At 40.8% G+C, this 22,529-nt stretch overlaps 1 protein-coding gene across 3 annotated transcripts in view; it reads right to left on the minus strand.

Annotated features, from left to right (window-relative positions):
- ARSB (arylsulfatase B) overlaps positions 1-22,529 on the minus strand; it is a 120,071-nt gene that overhangs the window by 82,201 nt on the left and 15,341 nt on the right. For all 3 annotated transcript variants that reach the window (XM_084881310.1, XM_084881311.1, XM_084881312.1), the window contains exons 2-4: positions 22,189-22,375; positions 17,174-17,364; positions 9,442-9,649 (exon numbers count right to left, since the gene is read on the minus strand). In XM_084881310.1, the coding sequence (XP_084737436.1) occupies positions 9,442-9,649; positions 17,174-17,364; positions 22,189-22,375 (586 nt within the window). The remainder of the gene's footprint in view (positions 1-9,441; positions 9,650-17,173; positions 17,365-22,188; positions 22,376-22,529) is intronic.

Raw genomic sequence — 22,529 nt, forward strand, 5'->3', positions numbered from 1 at the left:
CAGGCTGTCAGCAGGCAAGTTGTTAGGAGCCAGCATTCTTGGATTGTGAGAGGAATGTCCAACTGCCAATTTATGGATGGGGCCTAAACCGGTAGTCAGACATCCCCCAAGGGGTCCCAGATTGGAGAAGGTGCAGGCGGGGCTGAAGGAAACCCGCCTCCCAGTGCACAAATTTCGTGCACTGCTCTTCTAGTATTATAATAACTAAATATGGTATCTGATGGGTGCTAGACTTCCCATGGTGATCACATCATAAGTTATATGTTATACACCTGAAACTAATTGTTTGTCAATTATAATTGAAAAGTAAATTTTTTAAAAATCACAACAGATTAGGTGGACTTAGTATTTTTCCTGTCTTGTATGATGGAACCTATTTATTTTATTTGATGCTCAAATTTCTTATACTATAATCAAAGACAAATGTAGTGGTTCTTATCAGTTTATTTTAAAAGGTGAGTTAGCGCCTCTGGATTCATATTTCAACATAGGCTCAGTGTTGCACATTTGTGATGGGGAGCTGAAATGTACAGACTTACCACTTTACATACATAACAATTATTCTCTACCACTATGTATTTGATGTGAACATATAAAATTAAGGTACCCAAAATTTTAGCCAAAAATAATCTCTTTTCAAGATGTAGTCACCCAAATCATGATTTGTTCAAATGATTGCTATTATGAAAATTTATGTTTTCAAACAATTTTACTATCAGAGAAATTTCACCATAGGAAGTTAACTATTTAGCTTGGATGGGTCAACAGTGAGATCAAGGAAGAAATCAAATGAAAATGAACACATAACAACCCCCAAATCTATGGGAAACAGGAAAAGCAGTATTTTGGATGTTAGATAATGATAATGAATAATTTCTACTTTCTTCATTATAACTTTTAATAGTTTTTTTCATTTTCTACCACAACCATGTATTTATTTTTTTGGTTAATCCATCCAAGGATATTTTTTCCATTGATATATATACTTTTCTTTTTTTTGGAGAGAGAGAGAGTGGATATTTACCTGAAGAAATCCAAAACACTAATTTGAAAAGGTATATGCACACAAATAAAAAAAAAAAGTGTTCTAGGATGGAAATGACAAAAAAATAAAATAAAATAAATCACTGTACTTGGAAAGTCATCCTAGGAAGGGTTGATTAGATGTGGCCCATACTGTGAAGGGAAAATATAAAAGAGATCATAGAGATTACAGATGGTTAAGAGCAAAACCCCCGGAAAGGAAGAAACCTGTGGTGCCAATAATCTCTGAAATATTTTCTCATTAAGAAAACATGAGAAAGGAGCCCCACGAGGTTAAGGATTGTTCTGCAAGAAGGGAACGAGCCTGGAAGGCAGAGTTTCTGTACACAACATTCTGTTGATGCTTTGTACCTAATTGCCAAAGTCAGCAAGAGAAGCGATGGGGATTTTTTCAAATATATTTTTATGATTGTTTTTAGGCCTGGTGGGGGAGATCTCATGCTTCTGAAAGCAAGGCATGTTTAGGCCAAGCCCAGCAGGGTCATCTCCCGCAAAGAGCCCGGGCACTCTTTCCCAGCCCTCCTCAAAGAGCAAGGGCCATAAACTCCTGGGAAGGAAGGAGCCGGCAGTCTTTCCTCCACTGACGAAGCAAGGGCCGCAGATCAAGCCAGAAAACCACAGCAATCATTGTAGAAACCCCAAGTAGAGAGGAATTCGGGACAGAACGCCAGCAAAAGCTAGCCATGGAACTCTAATTTTCGACCAAATGCCTTGCTTCAAAAAATAAAAATAAAAAATAAAGGCAGTTACCACTCCTTCGAGGAGAATCCCACACGTGTGGACTGTAAAACAGAAAAGAGTCACACTGTTTGTGTTCTTCTTATTCCCTAAGAAAACTGCTACAGAGTAAATCCCTATTTTTATATTCTTGAAGATATGAGTATAAACAATACACAGCTTTTGTTTTTCAGCAGATAATTAGTGCCTTCTTTGAAACCTACTTAAATTTGTCTCTTCCATCTATTAATAATGACAGTGAATTTTAAAATTCCAGACCCAAAGACCCTGAAATACAACCTACTTTCTGCTGATTCCTAAGGTAATATTTCCTAGGCCATTTGGTTCCTTCTCTCATCTTCCAGCTGCCGACTATGTATCTGCATCCAGAGCTTGTGGTGACCCAATTTTATGTCAGCCCATTCCTCTGGCTGTGATTATGGTTCCCCGTGGGACTATTTCTACAAGGAACCTACTTCTCACCTTCCTTCATTCTCCAGAGCATCTGTCCAACCCAACATTCCTCTTGCCTTCATAGGGAATTCTGGCTCCAATGAGTTCTGAGAGGAATGTATGATATAAGAAATGGATCCATCTTAAATGTGACCTTTAAAATGGAATGCAGCACAGGAGGAGAAAGCAAACCCAGACAAACTGGAAAGCTTCTTGCAATTTAGTCAATAAATATGCTCAGTTCAATATGTATTTTTCATTCATCATAAGCTCAGTGAGAGGCCACTTATAAACTCACAGTCCAATATACACTCGGGGAAAGGCCACACCTTATAGAAGTGGGAAAATAAAGATTCTTTCATGCTTCTCATGCTGAACATATCATAATATCAAAAATACGGTATTACGGCACACAACCAATAAGCAATATAATAAAACATTGAAGATCTTGATAAAACAGGGATTGAGAAAGATTTTTTGCCTTAGAAACTGAAGGACTGTGGAGTCAATGATTTGTTGAAGAGAATGCAAATGCAAGACTGTTCTGGGGACTATCAAAATGTATTGGTTATTATTATTTCCCAATAAAAGTCAACAAATATGTATGTATTACTACCTATTGCTAATAAAATTTTGAAATGATCCAATATGCTTTCAGCATAGACATTAACAAAGAAAAATTTAAGAGGTGAAATGGATTGACTTCTGGCTAGGAAAAAAGAGTCTCCTAGTTTTGAGCCATGTGTTATTATTTCCCTCTATGTGGATGTGCTGAATAAAGGGATAACTGCAAAGAGAAAGACAGTGTGGACACACTATCCAGTTTCATCATTTAATAGGTCTTCCTTAGCTTTGTCAGGAATTCATTTAAGTGTTTGAAGAACCTAGTGAGATTGGTTTGCCAGCACTCAGATCACTTTGTTTTTGGCACAGAATTTTTATAATATTTTAATAAGCCTGCCAATTGCATAAGTACATTTAAAACCATGAAGCTTTCCACTTTTAAGGGAATTCTATATATAAGGGAGAAAAGGACATAAGATTTAGATGCATTAGTTCAGACACTTTATTGCTCTGTTTAAGATATTAATCTACATATAATTTTGCGAAAGCTCAGAAAATAAATGCTAAAAGTTTAGGGACGGTAATAAATGCCTCCATTGGTTTCAGTAAAAATTTGCTCTTGAACAGGGTCCAGTCAGTGCACCTGGACGGTCTCCTGGCCCTCTGGGGCAGGACATGTCTCCACTGTGCAGGGCTGCCTGAGCACTGCAGGGCCGGGCCTTCACATGACTTCACCCTCAAAACACTGTGACAGCCAACACCATTTCTGCAATTTCCCAGTACCACTGTGAACCCCGCCCCAGTCTCAAATGGACTATGAACCTACTGCTCTACGGGCACGCTGGCCACGGGCTGCATTCTTCCAACTCCCATTGCCAACAGAAGGGATGGTTCCATCAAAGGCAATTGCCAGTCCTGATGAAAGTTCTGAAAGCACAGAATTACTGCACCTCAACTTTTCTAGTAACAAGGACTCTCAGATCAATTGTCCACGCTCTCCTATGCATTTTTTAAGTCTGTCCCTTCATCTCCTTCAAATTTCTCTCTGCCTTTACTCAGGCCCTCCTTACCCTCTACCCCTCTTGACCGCCATCACCTTCTAGATAAAATGCCGGTCTGCCTCCAATCATCCTCCACCCTAATCCTAAAATGAAAATATGATCCTACTTAAATCCTTTCGATGCTTCCCCACAGCCTTCAGAGCAGCTTCTACCTCCTTCCTCTCTGAGCCAGGACTTACATCACGTTCTCCAGCTTCACATCTAACCATTCCCCATCTTATACTCTGGGCTCCAGCCCCGCTGAACCTCATGCATGACTGTTCTCCACTCTGCCCTTGCTCATGTTCATCGCTACCAGCTGAGGATGCTGCCCCGGCTCCTCCCCACCAGCACACCATTTATCTGACCATCTCATTCCCAGCCTTTAAAGCTCAGAAAGGCTCCCCACTGCCCCCAGGCTGATAGGTGCTCCTACCAAGAGCACACAGTGCCCTGGGTCGCATCCAAATACACTGCTGTTGCATCATAATAATACACTTGCTTGCCTGCCTCACTAGACTGCAAGTTTCCTAAGGGCTGGAACTAGGTCCTATTTGTCTTTCTCTCTGCAATGAGAGACTGTGTGAATGAATGAAAGGTGGGCCAACCTGCATTCAATAATGAAACTGAGGCTAGAGTCTCAGTAACTAATAGACAGGAAAGCTGGGATTTGAACTTTGATCATATCCTATCACAGAGGAAATCGAAGGGCAACCTTTGTATTAGATGAAGAGAATATTATGTTGGCGATGAGATAAGCAGTATTTGTCAACAGCAGTAATAGTCACACATTTCCCTACCTGAAAAGAGGCAAGGAGACATTATTCTATCAAGGTTGTAATTTACATGCAGTTAGTAGTTGGGAAGTGATTAATCAGGAAACAGTGACCACAGCCCAAGAGAGGACCATGCACACTGTGTGGGCGGACCCTTCACAGCTATACTCAGAGTAAGAGTATGTAGCTGCTGATGATTTAAAGATTTTAGAGAAGTTCTATTTGGGAAAAGCTTGGGTTCTATGAACAGAAGTAGAGATAAAGGACAATGGGACAAGGTAAAAGGGAAAGATGAGAAGCAAAGCACAACTGACTAGGGTTAATAGGTATTGATGGACCTCAAGATCTAGGTTTGAATTCTGACTCTTCTATTTGTTAGATGAGTGGTTCTCTTAGTCCATTCAGGCTGCTCTAACAAAATACCAGACTAGTTAGCTTACAGACAACAGAAATTTAGTCCTCACGTTTCTGGAAGCTGGGAAGTCCAAGAGCAAGACCAGCATGGCTGCCCTATGGTGAGGACCCTCTTCCTGGTTCACAGCCAGTGCCTTCTTGCCGTGTCCTCACATGTAAGAGGGGGACTAGAGACCTCTCTGAGGTCTCTTATAAAAGCACTAATCTCATGACCTAGCACCTCCCAAAGGCCCCACCTTCCTGACATCACCACATTGGGTGTTAATATTCCAACATATGAATTTGGGGTGAAAAACATTCAGAGTAGTAGTGGCCGTGGGAAAAGCACTTAACCTCTTTCATTTTGATTTCTTCATTTGTCTATATATATAAAAGCCCAGCGACTGAAACGGCAGAACAAGCAGAACGATTGGAACAACTGGAGGCTGTGACACATGCTGCAGCAGCCGCCCAGCCTGATCCAGGCCCTGATTGCTCTGCCACATGCCTGACCAGGCTGGCCCCGATCAGCCCCCCAACACCCCAATTGGAGGCGGGCCAGCCAGCCAGCCAACCACACACAGCCCCTCTTCCCCAGCCAGCCCCACCCCAACCAGCCCCCAATACCTTAATCAGGGGTGGGGCTGGCCGGCCAACCACCTGCGGCCTCTTCCCCACCTCCTGCCAGCCTGGCCTGATGGGTCCCTATTGGGGCGGACCAGCTGGACACCTGAGGCCTCTAGTAAATTTATAGACTGGAGACGAAGAAACTTATTTCACAAGGTTACATTGAGCTTTAATGCTTAATGACATGACCAGTGAACTGACTAAGGCAAACAAAAGATTGCAAAGCAACTAAAAACAAAATCAATAGCAATCTACACTGGCGACATTAAAGAGCAGATTAAAATTGCAAAAATGTAATGCAGAGGAGCTGGATCCAGAAGACTGAGAAAAAGGACAAAACACAGAAAATGATGAGAGAGACATTGAGTCAGTGTTTCAACCTACTAATGAAAGATATTTTTGAGAAACAAATCAAGCAGAACAAAAGCAATAAGCTAAGATATGAACAGGGAAAACTTCCTGGAGTGAAAAATAATCTCAGCATCAAGATCAAAGGGATCACTGTATTTCAGGCAAAATTAATTTTAAAATATCTTAAAGACCCATGCCTAGATATAATTCAGCAAAAATCTAAACTATGAAGATAATTAAAACAAACTAAAAAAGCCTCCAAAAACAGTTTCAGGGACCAGCTTACCCAGACAGATCTTTCAAACAGCCTGTGAACTGCTCTAGAGCAGAGGAAAAAAATGGAAAAACCACCCAAACTGCTTTATTAAGTGAGCATAACCAAGACAACAAAACCTGACACAGAGAGAAAAAGCAACCCCCCCATCCACTTTTCACTCCTGACTCGGTACAAAAATCCTAAATAAACCTCTCACAAATTGAATTCAACAGAATAATAAAAATGCATATACATGATCAAATTGGATTTAGCCCAGCCCAACAAAGCAAACATGGTCCAAGACTAATATGTCTACTAATATATCATAGTGTCACCACGGACACAAACAATAGGGTGGTGAAGGCCTGGGGAGGGGGAGGGGGGCCAGCCAGATGGGGTTAATGGGGGGGGAAACAGGGGACATATGTAATACTTTCAACAATAAATAAATATGTAATTAAAAAAATATATATATATCATAGTGAGACAACCTTATTATAAAGTAATCCCCATTTTCTTAGTGAAAAGCTTCAAAAGTTATTTTTGCTGACTTGAATAAATATAATATGGATGTTTATAAAATAGCCAGCTATCTATTTAAAAGTTACGTATACACACTTGGAATCATATAAGAAAATATAACTTAAAATATTGCTTTTTTCCACACTTTCACACATCATGAAAAAATTTTATTCAGCTCCTTCCCATGCCTACTTGACATCAATATCCATTGTCACAAGAGCCACTCTGAGATATCTGGCAGCTTCCCAGAGCTACCATCTTCTCTGTCTGAGCACTTTCAGTCTGTGTATGATACATTAATACATACAGACTTTTGTTTTAGGAAATAATTTATCTTTAAACTGTATCACTCTGATCTCTATGACTAAGATTGTTTTATAATGTACCACTGCTAATTCTTACAATCGTGAGGTCATTTCCCAGGAATAATTGCTAAATGAGTATAAATCTCTTGACTTCTTTTGTGATTGCTTCTTTCAGTGAGTGACCTCTATAAGTATTCAGTACCAACACTGATCAAGGTGCTTTCCAGGCTGTTTGCCATAAAGCCAGCTGATAAAAATTCAGTAAGAGAGAGATCTTGTACGGACTTGTACTAGTCTATAAGATGTTTCCCTCTTTTCTGAAGAGTAAGTTTTGGAGGAAAAACAACTGTAATAGCAACCCTTCCCACAATAGGGAATACTTAGAAAATTATAGTGTATGTTTAGGACTAAAGCAGCAGAACAAGGTTGCTCAGGATGGCCCCTGGCCCTGCCCAGGCTCCTGGAAAGATTGGTATTGCAGCATACCATGCAGGAAGCTCTGCTATGCCATGGGGACCAATAAGAACATTTGGGCCATCTTCTGCAACACCTTAGAGTAGGGGTGTCGAACTCAATCAGAGAAGGGGCCAAAATCTAAAATCCAGCCTAAATCGCGGGCCGAATGGTTTACTGAACAGTCATAAACTGACAATGTCATAAACTGACAGCGGAGTGCAGTGATGACAGCGCGGTGCGGGCCACATTGCAAGGCCTGGCGGGCTGGATTTGGCCCGCGGGCCTTGTGTTTGACACATGTGCCTTAGAGGCAGGAGATGCAATGGAGCCAGAAGGCTGATGCCTGGCTCTGCCTGGCTGTGTGACCGTGGGCAAGTTACTCAACCTCTTTGTGCTTCAGTTCTCACACCTGCAAGAGAACTATTGTGAGGATTAACTTAACTAACTCACGTAAAGCATTCAGAGCTATGTCCTGAACATAGTAAGCACACAATAATTGCTAGGTTCAAAAACCATGCCCGATTAAAAGCAAACCAAACTAACTCTTTAAAGAAACACATAAAAAAAAAACAAAAAAAAAAACAAAAAAAACTGTGAGTACAATAACCAGATTCATTCCTCAACATGCCACTTCACACCCCTTACATAGCCACTTTACAGTAAATCTCACCAGGTTACAAACCGCAACCTCACCCTAGGAGTTTCTAGTTAAATTTTCAGGTTGTAGCCAAGGAACACTAGAGATTTTAGAAAGCTCCTTCGTGAAATGCAAACCAAAACAAAGATACAAACAACCTTAGAAGGAAGAGAGACAATGATGGGAGTATAAGCAAACTTAAAAATATATGTATGTGTACATACACACACAGAGACACGTAGGTACACACATCTACACACACACACACACACACACACACATAATTAATGGTTAAGAGCACAGGGTTTGGAGAAATAAATTATTAATTGCATTCATAAAGTGGGGGAAAAAACTTCACAAAAAAAGAATTACCTGAAAACAAGAAAGAGTCCTTGATAATTACAATCTATAGTCGTTACAATGAATTCAATAGAATTCAATAGAGGGAAGGGGAAAAGAGGGAAGGAAAGGAAAGAAGAGACAGATATTAGAGGATTAATGCAATATCCAAAAAACAGGAGTTTTGTGAAGGCAGACTAGGAGGAAGGTAGAATGGAGGGTCAAACAATTCTAACATTAAATAATACAAGAAATTTCCTATAAAAAAAAGGATCAGCATTTTTCAATAGGAAGTACTCTTGGAGTACTCAACATAATGAATAAACCAAGACCTATACCCAAAGTACATTCCTATGGAATAGAAACTATGTCTCAATATAACAGATTAGAAGTCGGAATGACATTGCCATAATAAAAATTATTTTCAAGAAACTTCTTCCTTCTACTTTTCTGTTTATCCTATAATCAAATGCATAACTTTCATTGTCAGAAACTTTTAATACAAAAAAATCTATACTTGGAGGCTCTAGCCTAGATTTAAATGGCTCCATTTCTTATCTGTCTTCACAATGTCACAATCCGTCTCTGACACAGAGCCCCCTGCAGTCAGCAGAAGTCCTCCGGACAGAGCCTGGGCTGCAGAGATTGCTGAGAATAAGCCAGTCCAAGCAGTCAGTGCCCAGCTGCCTGTGTATGAGTGATGCCCTCTCATACTTACTTAGAGAGCACTTGTTGTCAAGCATACCCCCAGAATATTTTGATATTTGAAGAAAGGTGGGGAAGCCCGTAATCCTTTTTCCTCAGACACATCTTTCTACCCATTATGAGCATGTCTTCACTCTTGCAGTGAGCATTCATTTTAATAAGGAACCGTTAAATGCTCCAATTTGTCTTCATTCCATTCATCGAATACCATGTCCTAAGCTTTGCCAGGAGATGATTTTCCCGTTGACAGGCTTACCTGTGGAGAAGATGAACACCGTGTTGTTCCAGAGCCCACGGCTCTTTAAGGCGTCGGTGACATTTCCCACGGCTTCGTCCATAAGGGACACCATTCCTGCATAGTGACGCCTGTTCTTATCTTGGATAAAGTCGTACGGCTTCAGGTACTCCTCGGGGACCTGAAGGGGCTCGTGGACAGACTGGAGAGCAAGGTAGAGAAACAGCGGCTGGGAAGAGAGTTTGTGCAAGTCAGTCAGAAGGGCATGGAAGCAGTGACTATACAGAGGTTCAGATTTATCACTTTAAGAAAAACTAATATCAAGGCAACCCACAGAATGGGTTGAAAATATCTGTAAATCATACATGTACCTGATAAGGGACTATTAGGGAGAATATATAAAGGGCTCTTGCAACTCAAAAATAAAAGATAATTAACCCAATTACAAAATGGGCAAAGAATTTGAATAGACATTTCTCCAAAGAAGATAACAAATGGCCAATAAGCAAATGAAAAGATGTTCAACATCATTAGTCATTAAGAACATGTAAACCAAAACCACTCTGAAATACCACTTCCCATCCACTAGGAGGCTACAACACAAAAAACCAGATAATAGTAAGTGTGGGTAAAGACATCAAAACATTAATTCATTGATGGTGGGAATGCCAGTATGAAAAACCATTTGGCAGTTCCTGAAAGTGTTAACCATGAAACTACCATATGACCCAGCATTCCCATTCCTAGAAAATGAAAGCTACATCCATACAAAAACTTGTACACGAATGTTCACAGCGGCATTATTCGCTCTAGTCCACCCTTTAATGAACAGGTAAACAAAGCGTGATGCATTTCCAGCAATACTCAGCAATAGAAGGAATATGATCAGCCATAAATTCTGTGCTAACAGGCACCAAGCTTCTTTTTGTGGTGATGATAATGTTTTAAACTTAGTGGTGGTTGCGTAACTCTGAGTTTACTATAGAATTTTATATTTTAAATGGCTGAATTTTATGGTATGTGAATTATGTCTCAATAAAGATGTTAAAAATGTAACAAAAGACACATGATAAAAGACTAAAAATAAAAGCCTGAGTTCTAAAGCTGTCTAGAAGGCTCTGATCCAAATAATAATATCAATCACAACTATATGTGAAATGTCTATGTGCAAGATACTATAAAGATGTATATATTCCATCTTATTTAATACTCCAAAACACCCTGTGTTACATTCATTTTACAGGCAAGTTAACTAAAGCTCAGACTTTCCCAAGTTCATATTAATTGCAGAGAAATTTCCTATTGAAAACCCCATTATTATAGTGTAGATATGTACCAATAGATGCTTTAACGTTTTGCTCTAGCTGAAAAATAATTTCACACCTTTTAGTAGAGGGTAGGGATTTTTGATGCTTTTATGAAAAAAACAAGTGCATACCATGCCTTGTTAGTCTTTGATCGAGGACCAAACATAAGGCCAATTTAATTTCTGGAAACTAACAAAGGAGTGTGAAGCATTGATTCTATTTTACCTCTCAGACCAATTTACAGCTTTTACATTAGTGGTAGTCCAGGTCAGCCTCTCCTTTTTAATGAGCCTTTCTGAAGCTCTCTCCTCTTTGTGCTTCTACAGAATTCTTCAGTAATGAGTTTAAACCCTCAAAAAGACAACTAGTCCAACCCAAGAATAAATATGTAATTCTGTTCAAGTATTTGAGGCATTTAAATCTCATAAATGAATAGGAAAAAGTCAGAAAGCAGACTGGAAATGGGTGTCTCACATTTCATTCTTCACTTTTGATAAATTGTTTTAAATTATCTATTCTATACCCCTGCGGTAAAGTAAGGAATATACATGTACAGCCCTCAAATAGGTTATTTGTAGCTCAGTCCTTTGGCAGTTAGAAGCATCTTTTCCCCAAAATCAAAGTGTTCAAAATAGCTGTTAAATATCAAAGTAATCACTTCAAAACCTATTTAACTAAAGAAGTAAGCGATGGAATGAAAACCATAATACGATGGAACCTGTGCTTCATTTATTTGTACATTGGTTCCATGGGAAAGCATTCCAAATTCCAACTCCAAAGGTCAACTTTAAAGCTCTGGCACTCAGTTAGCCCCACTCTTCCTCCACACACACACTTCCTACTCCAGCCACACACGTCACACGGACACTCCTGCGCTCCTCCCGATCCGGGTGAGAGAGCCCAGGGGATGCTGTGTCCAGGTAAGTGCTGAGGAAGGACCCTGGGCTGAGATGTTTGGAGGGAAGGATGTGAAGTGGCATCCATGGCCTGACAGGCAGTGAGGGGCTGCGGTCGGAGGAGCCGTCTGGTCTTTAGCCCTAGACTAAGCCAACCCAGGTTACCAGCCAAGGTCTAGATAGGGTTAAAAATTGTCAGGCTACAACCAATTGCAGCCCAAATTGCAAGCAGTTTTAAAAATCAGGAATGATCATATAAAAACCTGTTTTGTTTTGTCTTGTTTAATTTTCCTGAAAAACAAAACAAAACAGAACTTCTGACAACTCCACACCCACACTCCATCCAGGAACAAGCAGCTGAGTGTGAGAAGCAGAGACCCCAGTCTCAGAAGCTCACCATTTCTCTAGTCCCCACTGTGCCACGTGAGCAGCTCCACTTACTTAGGCAAGCAGCCTGACTCTGGTAAACACGAGAGCTTGTGACTTTGGTCTGGATTTTCTCCCGTGGGCAGGGTGGAGGAAATCTGAAAGGAGCCTCCCTGTTTAAAAAGATGTGCAACATGGCAACCCACGTGGCTGGTGATGGAGAGAAAGGGCAAAAGGGAGGTTGGTCCCGGCCAGCAAGTGAGGTGAGGGTCGTGGGGGAGAGTTCTTATAACCATGCCAGGAACATATAATAATTCTGGGACCATCATTAGGGGACCTTATACATATCCAGTATAGAAATTCTTCTACTCACTTCGTTAAAAATAGCAAAAAACTATCTGAAAATCTTTCTAATAATTATCCCTTCATGGCTAAGGGCAAGACTATCTCTCGAGGGCCTACAATTAGAAAACTGCAGCAATCCCCTTTTTCCAGCATCAGGCTTCTGAGAAGGGGCATAACTGAGAAGGGGGAGTGAAAACAACCTCTGAGGATGAGGCCCAGCCGGGCCTGTGACTGTCACAGGCCATGCAAAGGCCTCTCACTACTTGCCAACCAGGTCCTAATAACTTACAAGTACAGCTGAAGGTACTCCTTGACCAAAGCAAGTCCTCTTTCTCCCGTTTCATCAGCAGTAACCTAGCGTCGCTTAGTATGTGGACAAACAGCCTCATACACATCAACAGGGCTTTGGGTCACCAGGCGGAGGCAGAATGATATATAGTGCAGCGCATTTAATGAGGTGAGGAACAGGAACACATTTTAGAGTATTTCCATCCAAGGTTATAAAAATACGGTTTCAGCACTCACAAGGTGAACTTTATTTGTGAGGCATCTTATTTCCCGACAGTGCCAGATGTGAGGTGTGTCTACACTGTTTTTAAAGTTAAGAGCATTTTATAGAGTACTGTTCTCAATACACCGTGGCGGCCCAGTGGAAGAACAATTACCCAGGGCTCTAAAGGTCTCCAACCATAATCGGGTTGCACCTACAGCCACTAGTCCCAAGGCTCTTCTTGTTAACAGCAGCCAATTCCTCCTCACCTGCCAGCCAGGGCCTCTGCTGGCCTAAATCAGCAGCCACCATCCTGGGGAGGAGCTCCTGAGTACCACCCTATCCATTGACCTGAGTTCTAACCCAATCAAGCCCTGGCCTCTGGAGACCTGAGGGCACATGCTGACCTGACATTCTCATTCAAAACACTGGAGTCCTGTACCCAATCTGGCCTTCACTGACCTCCGGGTTTATACTGAACCCAGATTTCTCCCTCGCTCTTTCTTGGGTCTAGATCCTACGCTAAGCATTGCAGTGACAGCTGCCATCTTTACGAACCCCAACTGCCCCCTTTCAGGCTTCTTAGGACTTAGATAATGGAATCCTAGATGTGAGTCATGACCAAAGGTTTAAATATTACATAATATATCACACTACAACTTAAAATTATTAGCATACTCATAGGATGCTAGGGGTTCATTTCCTTTTCTTATTATATCTGTTCTTCTCGAAATATCCTCACCATGCTAAGACACTCATTTCAGTGAGAAAGTCTTGTTTTCGTTTCTTTATTTAAAGAATAAATTTAAAAAGCATATGATATGCTTTTAAATTGTTATTCTATCTTTGACTTCAAATTAAGACATTCTTTCCTCAAACTATGCCAGGGAAAGTAAGGGTCTACCACCAGGAATTTGCATCTGCTTTAAGATGCTTTCAGTAGACCAGATGGGTGAGAAAACATTTATTTTTATTCTGCAAAGTGTTGAGGGGGCTATTTTTAACCAAAAGATATTTTATGCATACGCCGCTTTCACACTGTGGTGTTAGCACTGACAGAATTATCTTGCCGAAAAGGAGAAGGGACTCTGCTTCCCGGCACACTGCGGTGGCTATCCACAGGGTGCCTCGGAGTCCAGCACCATGTCCTTCTGTCACAGAACAGCTCCATACGCTTCTTCCCCGCAAGTGCTCTTTAAAATGGAGACACTTTTAGCATGAGGATTTGTGTGAATTTCTTTAGTGATCTCCATCCTAGAACAAGTCGCTTATGTTACAGTCTATATATAGCACTTGGGGATTAGCACAGATTCAGGGTAGGGGAAAGAAGAAGAGGGTAGAGAGGGGGTAAATGGTGATGGAAGGAGATGACTTGGGGAGGTGAACACAATATAATATATGGATGATGTATTATCAAACTGTATACCTGAAACCTATGTGATTTTATTAACCAATGTCACTCCAATAAATTCAATAAAAAAGAAAAAAAAAGAAAAAAAAAAAAGAAAAAAAAGAAGATTCAACATTGGGATAAAGTGCAGCTGCTGGAACTGGGGTGACATCATTTTACTGAGAACTGAAAATGAAAACATCTGCATTTGCTATTTTAAAGGAACTTTCTGAGCAATCACTTACCTACTGACTATTTCATTCATTTATGTCTATGCTTGAAACTTTACTTTGAGGATGTTAGGAATGCTGGATGTGGCTTCAGGATATTTCAGACACGAGAGGAAGACGACCACCCTCTCACCTGGCAATTTCCTGATATTATCTCTCAGCAGCACCACACTAACAACACGGGCTTGGGTGGCCGTGAGCTCTGGGGCCCACAGTTGTCCTCAGTCCCTGTGCTGTCCACACTACACCATTTAAAGCAGCCCACACACCAAGAATTAGTACACCCCAGCTGCTTCCTCTTATCCGCCTAATATTTCGGGCACTGTGAGAGAATTCTCCATTGTTCCTGAATGGGAACTAATGTTTATTGTAGGCATACTATATATAGTTCCACAGTTATACTGCGAACCTGTAAAAGGCAGTTGGCTTCTGTTTCCAATCTGCGTTTGAGGGGAGTCAAAAGTGGCAGCACATCAGAATCGCCGGTGGGAGGTGGGGGCGGAGAGGTAATTAAATACCAACCACAGGGTCTCACCCTGGACCGATCAACCACAATATTCGGAATTGGTATTTCTTACAAGCGTTCCAGATGACCCCAATATATGGTCAGGATGAGTAATACACTGGGGCTCACAATCTCTGGTCGTGGATATTAACTGTGGATAGGGGGTGCATTGAGCTCTAGAGAAAAACAGTGTGGGTTTAGAATCTGATTCTGGCTCTCAATAGCTCTGTGACCTTGAACAAGTTAGTTAACTTCACTAAGCCAGTGTGCTTCTTTGCAACATAGTGCCTGCCTCAAAGGACAGGACAAGGACTACAGTTCCATTAAGACCTTACCTTGTTCTTTGGGTTTTTAGCTGTATCAAAATGTCAAGCATACAGAAGAAAACTGAGAACGTAAACCAACTACCTAGCAGTTATCTTTTAAACTGTCTGAATATTGGTGTAGCTCTAGATTTAAAATCTGCATATGTCTAAGCCCGGTCAGGTATCTCCCTTGGTTAGAGTGTCGTCCCAATTTACCAAGGTTATGGGTTTGACCCCTGGTAAGGGCACATATAAGAAGCAACCAAGGAATGCATAAATAAGTGAAACAACAACAAATCAATGCTTTTCTCTCTCTCAGTAAAAAATCAATTAAAATCTATATATATATAAAAGCCTAAGCAACCATCCAACCATTCTATCATTCACCCAGTAGCTATGGCGCACAATGACCAGTAGGGGCAGATGCTCCAACCAATAGAGGAAGAAGCCTGATTCCTCACGGAATCGGCCTTGAGTTAGGTAGCTGCTGGGGCCCTAATCTGCTTCACCTGCAGACCCAGAGATCGATTTCAGCCTGGTCCCTGCAGGCCAGGCCGAGGAACCCCATGGTGCATGAATCCATGCACTGGGCCTCTAGTTTAAAATGAAACACACAGAATAACCTTAAAATTAAATTCTTCATGTCTCCATATTTGAGAGAATGTTCCACAGCAAACATGGACAAGCAAGTTATCAGTATGAAACAGGGATAAAAAGCCAAAAGTGTGGCAAAGCTAAGGACAGATACCAGGGAAGACTCCTCATACTGAGTAAAAGACAGCAGAGTGAGCCACAAAGAAACCACATTAAAAAGGGAGTCAGCAGCCAGGTACCATGTCTCACAGGTACATAAACTGGAATCCAAACTGTGATCTGCGCTGAGCACCTTCAGTAATTGTCGAGGAGGCAAAGTGCAGGAAATGGGAAGAACCAGACAACACCGCACGTTCTGTGATCTGCTCTGCCAGGGCCCCACTGAAGGTCTAACTCCGTGGGTATGCTAATGCAGTTCTTAATAAAGGTATATTTTGAGCCCAATGTCTGACAACACAAATATTTGGCCCAGAGAATTCAGCTTGAATTTTAGCTCATGTGGTTAACTCTAGGCTAGCAAAAAAATGTTTAAGGCTATTCAAACTCTTCTAGTTTTACCTATAGATAAGTCAAAAGATTTTATCATATGAAGTATACAATGGTTTCAGGATAGTAAATGTAAAAAACAAGCTCATCTGTATGCCATGTTTATGGGTTGGAAGACTCAATATTAAGACATCCATTCTTCCCAACATTTATAGATTTAATGAAATGTAAATCCAAGCAGGCATTTTTTTTTTTTTTAAGAAATTGACCAGCTGATTTTAAAATTAGATGATGCAAAATATCTAGGGTTTGCAAAATATCTAGAATAGCTAAAATGATCTTGAGTTTTGGGGAGGAATACAAAGTTAGAGGATTTGGCCTGAACCTAAAGTTTAGTGATCTCTTAATAGAAAGTTTGCCATAATAAAACCTCATCCTGTATAAAAGCCTATCATTTTTTAATGTCAGTTTGCTAATTACTTATAGCACATGCACATAATGCACCAAATAATAAACCTATATTTCTACTAAAACACTATAATACAGTATTTCTCTGAGTGTAATCTGGGAACCATTTTAACCAGAATCATCCTTGAGGAGTTCCTTTAAAATGCTGGGGTACAGATTTCCGCAGACATGCAAGATCAGACTCTTATGGGCTCCAGGAATTTCACTTTTAAGAAGCTTCCCAGGCTGACAATAGTGCACTCTAAAACTTGAAAACAATCCCCCTAGAATGTATTAGCTGTGTCTCTCAATGAAAGTTGCCTCTTCCTACACTCATCTGTGGAGACCCTCTCTGAACACAATCTTGATATCAACAAAGAGGCAAGACTTACCTTCTCTGGTGGATGGTTTTTTATGAGGGCTGTAGCCCTTTCGGTAAATAAGTTTGTTGAATACATATTTTCATATCCTGTTGCAACTTCCTCACCATCTCGAAAATCAAGAGCACACCGTGTGACATTGAGAGCGTTGATGAATACACAGCGTTCATGGGAGTAGTAATCTTCACTACCTAGGAGATATCCTACAGCAAGAATGGGAGATGAAAGTAGTCAGCATGGCATAAAACTTGTTAAACTAATGTTCCAGTGTTTAATTGCCTAATGCAATTGATTACCCATGACAAAGCTAATCCAACGACAAGGTTAATCAGAGCACTATTTCTTAACATCTCTATATTTTCTAGCAGATGGCATTAAAGTGAAATTGTAAAAAAAAATTCAAATCCACTTCTCACTCAAGTCTTTATTTAGCACACAAGCTCTATCATGTAACTCTCAACATGGGTGATTCTAAGTAAATGCATTTTTAAAAAGTTAGGGCTCAAATTCAGTAAAGGTGATAACATCTTAATCTCTTAAAGCTATCTAATAGCTAAAATAGTTAATGTTTACTGTTACAAGTATTTATTCTGAGGTGATCACATAAATGAATGCAGGAACCGAATAATATTGACATTGACCTTTGAAGACTGGCTTCAAGGTTATTTATAGAAGTGGCTTGAGGAGGAATCATCTTTAGTCAGACACTGACACCCGCTGGTCAAAGACACAAACCTTTCCAGAGGATTTCTAGACATAACAGGACCAAACGATCAAACTAATGTGCAGTACTAAAATTAGATTTTTCTACCTATTGTGATCTCAATTTCACCCCAAATTTAAATGGCATTAACTGCCTATCTCATAATTCAGACTTAACCATGAAAGGAAAAGAGTTTTCTCAACAAACAGTTGCTTCTGCAAATGTTCCACATTTTCCTAATATATTAAAACTGGAGGCCCAGTGCATGAATTCGTGCACAGGTGGGGTCCCTCAGCCTGGCTGGTGATTGGGGCTGATTGGGGCCCATCTCACTCAGTCCTGATGGGAGCCCATCAGGGCCGGCCAGCCAGGGAGGGATCCCGGGAGGGTTCCAGGGCATGTCCAGCCCGTCTTGCCCAGCAGCAAGCTAACCTACCAGTTGGAGTGTTTGCCCCCTGGTGGTCAGTGTGCATCATAGTGACTGATCTACCAATCAGTTGGACACTTAGCATATTTGCCTTTTATAAACAGAGATATGCTGTGCTACATATTGTATGATGACACTCATACAAAATGTCCAGAATAGGCAAATCTACTAGAGACAAAAGCCTAAGTTAGTGAGGTCACCTAGGACTGGCAGGGATGGGGGAAAATAGGGAGTGATTGCTAATGGGCATGGGATTTCTTTGGGGGTGTGATGAAAATGTTCTACAATTGAATTGTGAGGACAACACTGTGAATGTATTAAAAAAAAATCATTGAGTTATACACCTTAATTGGGTGAATTGCATGATATGTGAATTACACCTTGATAAAGCTTTTAAAAAGAAATAAGCTGTGCTGGACTCTGAACTGTCTGTCGCCTGACAAATACTGCTTATTAACCTTAAAATAAGGATGATAAATTGGCCTAGCCCTTTCCCCAGTTTGAATGTTTTCTATAATCACAATTAAAAGCCTTACACAATTTACACAATAAATCAATTCTTTTTTTTATTAATTTCCTCCTTTGCTATGATTCACTAAATTCATGGTTCTGAATATAGTGAACAATGGTCTTAAAATGATGTTTTAAATGGTAATTTTTCTCCTACATATAAAACAGAAAGGGAAACCTAATGGCTTTGCTAATTAATATGTAAGAGAAAGGAATGTGTCCACAAAAATAGTTTCTGCCCCTATATCTGTTCAGAGAGGGGACATGGCATAGGGATTCTATTTGGGGTTTTTATTAAGTAGTAGGTATCAGTCCTGCAGAAAATCACTTCGGGTTTCTTATCCATAAATGTATTTTTATGATTTGGGAGAATATATGCATAGAATATACTTGATTAAAAGAGGATGAACTACAAATACAAAAAATAGGATTACAAATAGGATTCCAGAAATACAACTATTTATTCACATATTTGACTAAACTGACACCAAGCATCCATGTTACAATCCCATAGAACTTCTCTCATAAGAATGATTCACAATTTGAACTTATATGCTAAGCCTAAAGTAGATGGCAGCCTAGACTTTTTGGGGGGGAAAAGAGAAAATACTTTTTGAACATCTAAATCTCCGACGGCTCTATTTAACAGCATAATTGAGATACGAGTGGCCCAGTGCACGAAATTTGTGCACAGAGGGGTGATTCCCTCAGCTCAGCCCGCACCTTCTCCAATCAGGGACCCCTTGTAGGATGTCCGGCAATTGGACATCCCTCTCACAATCTGGGAATGCTGGCTCCTAATTCACCTGCCTGCCTGCCTGATTGCCCCAAACTGCCCTCCCCTGCCGACCTGATCTCACCCCCAAGCGCCCTCCCCTGCTGGCCTGATCTTGTCCCCAACTGCCCACCCTGCAGGCCTGGTTGCCCCCAATGGTCCTCCCCTGCCAGCCTGATCTTGACCCCAACTGCTTTCCCCTGCCGGCCTGTTCTCACCCCCAAACTGCCCTCCTCTGCCAGCCAATTTGGTTCTAATTGGTTGGTTTCTATGCAAGTCAGCATCAAAAGCTCCACCTCCTAAGCAGCCATTGGCTCCTCACAGTTGACTCAGATTTGGTTTGAATTGGTCAGTTTCTATGCCAGTTGGCGTCTCTGGGCCTATCAATGGGGCCTGGTCAGAAAGGCGGGGCTGATCAATAGTCTTGGTTGAGGCCTGGAGAGAAACAGAGGCTCAGCTTTTGGCCAGACTGGGAGAGAAAGAGAGAGGCAAGTGCTGATCAAAAGCTGCCATAGAGGCAATAGATCAGTCTCTGCTTCTCTCTTCAGGCCTCTCTCTGGCCCTGATTCACAGCCCCCTCAGCAGTTAGTGCTGAGGCACTGCACCTGCAGCAGCGCTGACTGCAGGACTGACTTGCGGTTAGTTGATCCTCGGACATTACCAGTCATCAGGAGCATAACAGTGATGGCAGCGGCATGTCATTACCCCTTCCTTATTTGCAAGTCTCCAATCCATAGGAATGTGAGATCTGTCTGTCCATCTAAGTCCTGAATTTCTAAATATGTAACTTGTTTTTAATAAATTTTTTTAAAAAATATCCATAGTTTTTCTCTTCTCACAGTATATTACTGATCCATATTTTAGCAAAGACCTGACTGAAAATTTTCAAAGGCTTTTTTTTCTTTTAGAATTTCTGAAATGACAGAGGTCTTACATCCAGTATGATCTTGAATAGCTATTTAAGGATACTCAGGATGTTTCCGGTTCACACACAGAGAATGCCATGATTGACTAGTGATGTCTGCTAGAGAACCTGGACACACAGGGTCTCACATCTGAGGTCCTTGCAGGTCAACTTTAAGCCTGATCCAACAAGCGCTACAAAGCTACATGCTTCGACTGCATTGTTTGGGCCCCATGAAATCACTTTTACTGAAATGCATGTCAGTGCTCTGGTCCCAGCTTGCATAAGAGAAAATGCCTCAGGAAACATCTGTAAGAAAACCACCACTTTATTACTAAAATGATGTCTTTGAGGACGCTCTCCACCTTACCTTCTCCCAAAGGAGGAATTTCTCTCATGTTTAAGAGCCAGAAAATGCTTTACTCTTCCTGAACATCTGGTTTCCATTTATCTTATAAATAATGTGACTCTTATAGACTTACCTTTTTTTTTTTTATTTTGCTTTGGACATAAAATATTTCAACTCTTGCCGAAACCGGTTTGGCTCAATGGATAGAGCGTGGGCTTGGGGACTGAAAGGTCCCGAGTTCAATTCCGGTCAAGGGCATGTACCTTGGTTGCGGGCATAACCCCAGTAGGTGGTGTGCAAGAGGCAGCTGATTGATGACGCTCATCTATGTTTCTAACTCTCTATCCCTCTCTCTTCCTCTCTGTACAAAAATCAATAAAATATATATTTTTTTAAAAAATATTTCAACTCTCAGAGTTGAATGGGAAGCCCACCTACAACCATGCAATGGTTTTCTTAATTTTGTGCCAAGCAACTGTTCCGTCTTTTTCTATCTGTCCAAATTTTTTATTCTACTCATTTGTAAATGTTTTATGCTGAAATATGTATTCCTTTTCAGAGATGGCAAGTTGAAAATAAATGAATATGTAAAAAGGGGAAATAGGTATCGAAATAGCTAGATAGAAAGATAAAACAGTATGAAAAAGAACCTGGCAAAGATATATAGCCACTGTCAAAATACACAGGTTGTTAATTAAGAAGGCTCTCAACAGGTTTAAAGAGGGCACATTAAATACAAACTTTAGGTTTCATGTTAGTTATTATACGTTTCTCAACTTCATACTACTTATTATCCTTCTCTTACTATCTGTACTTTTCCTCAGATTTTATGTTTTTTAATCTATTTTCCCCAATCTAGTAGTTTCAAAAACAGAACTCTAAGAAAGGGAGAAAAATGCCAATAGAAAAGAATCTTCTCCACCATCTTTAAAAAAAACCACACACACAAAGAAAAAACCTCTAACCACAGCTTACAGGGAGAAAAAAATATTCCACACCTTTATGAAGGAAATATTCTTGTATTGGGTTTAGCTTGCAATTAAAAAAAAAAAAAATCGTTTTCTAACTTCTTTTGGTAGTAAGGCTCTCTAAGAGTATAATGGTCTGGGATGTGAAGGTAGCAAATTTTCCAAAGGCTCCAACGTGGCATTAAGTAACCTGACAAAGAAGCCTGCCTCCCCATGGGGTCGTGAGGCCACAGTTACGGAGGTGGCATAAGACAGTGGCCCCACGGTGGTGCTGACGGGCTCACTCTGTGTTCAAGTTTCCAGTTACAGTATTTCATTCGACTACACGTGGGTGTGTTTTATGAGATGGCTGCAGTCTGAGTTGTTAAAGCAACATGTGCATTTCCATTACCAAAGTAGGTATCAAATCCTCGGCGGGTTGGAAGGCATTCTTTCCGGTACATTCCCAGGTGCCACTTTCCGACCATGTGGGTAGTGTAGCCTGCTTCTTTTAGGAGCTGGGGCAGGAGTTTTTCATCCAGAGGAACGCAGCTGGGCTGGCAGGCCCAGATTATTTGGTGCTGTAAACCCGTGTGGATCTTAAAGAGATAAACAAGATTATGAATTAATGGTGTTGAAATATTCTGAACAAGCAGATAAAATGGTTGCCCAATTTATTGGACACATCAGCAGTACAGGAGTGTTTCTGTATTCCTGCACTGGCTTAACGCTATTTTGTTTTTAAATCTTAAC

Source organism: Pipistrellus hanaki, assembly GCF_964339955.1.
Source record: "Pipistrellus hanaki genome assembly, chromosome: 4".
NCBI classification, from domain to species: Eukaryota; Metazoa; Chordata; class Mammalia; order Chiroptera; family Vespertilionidae; genus Pipistrellus; species Pipistrellus hanaki.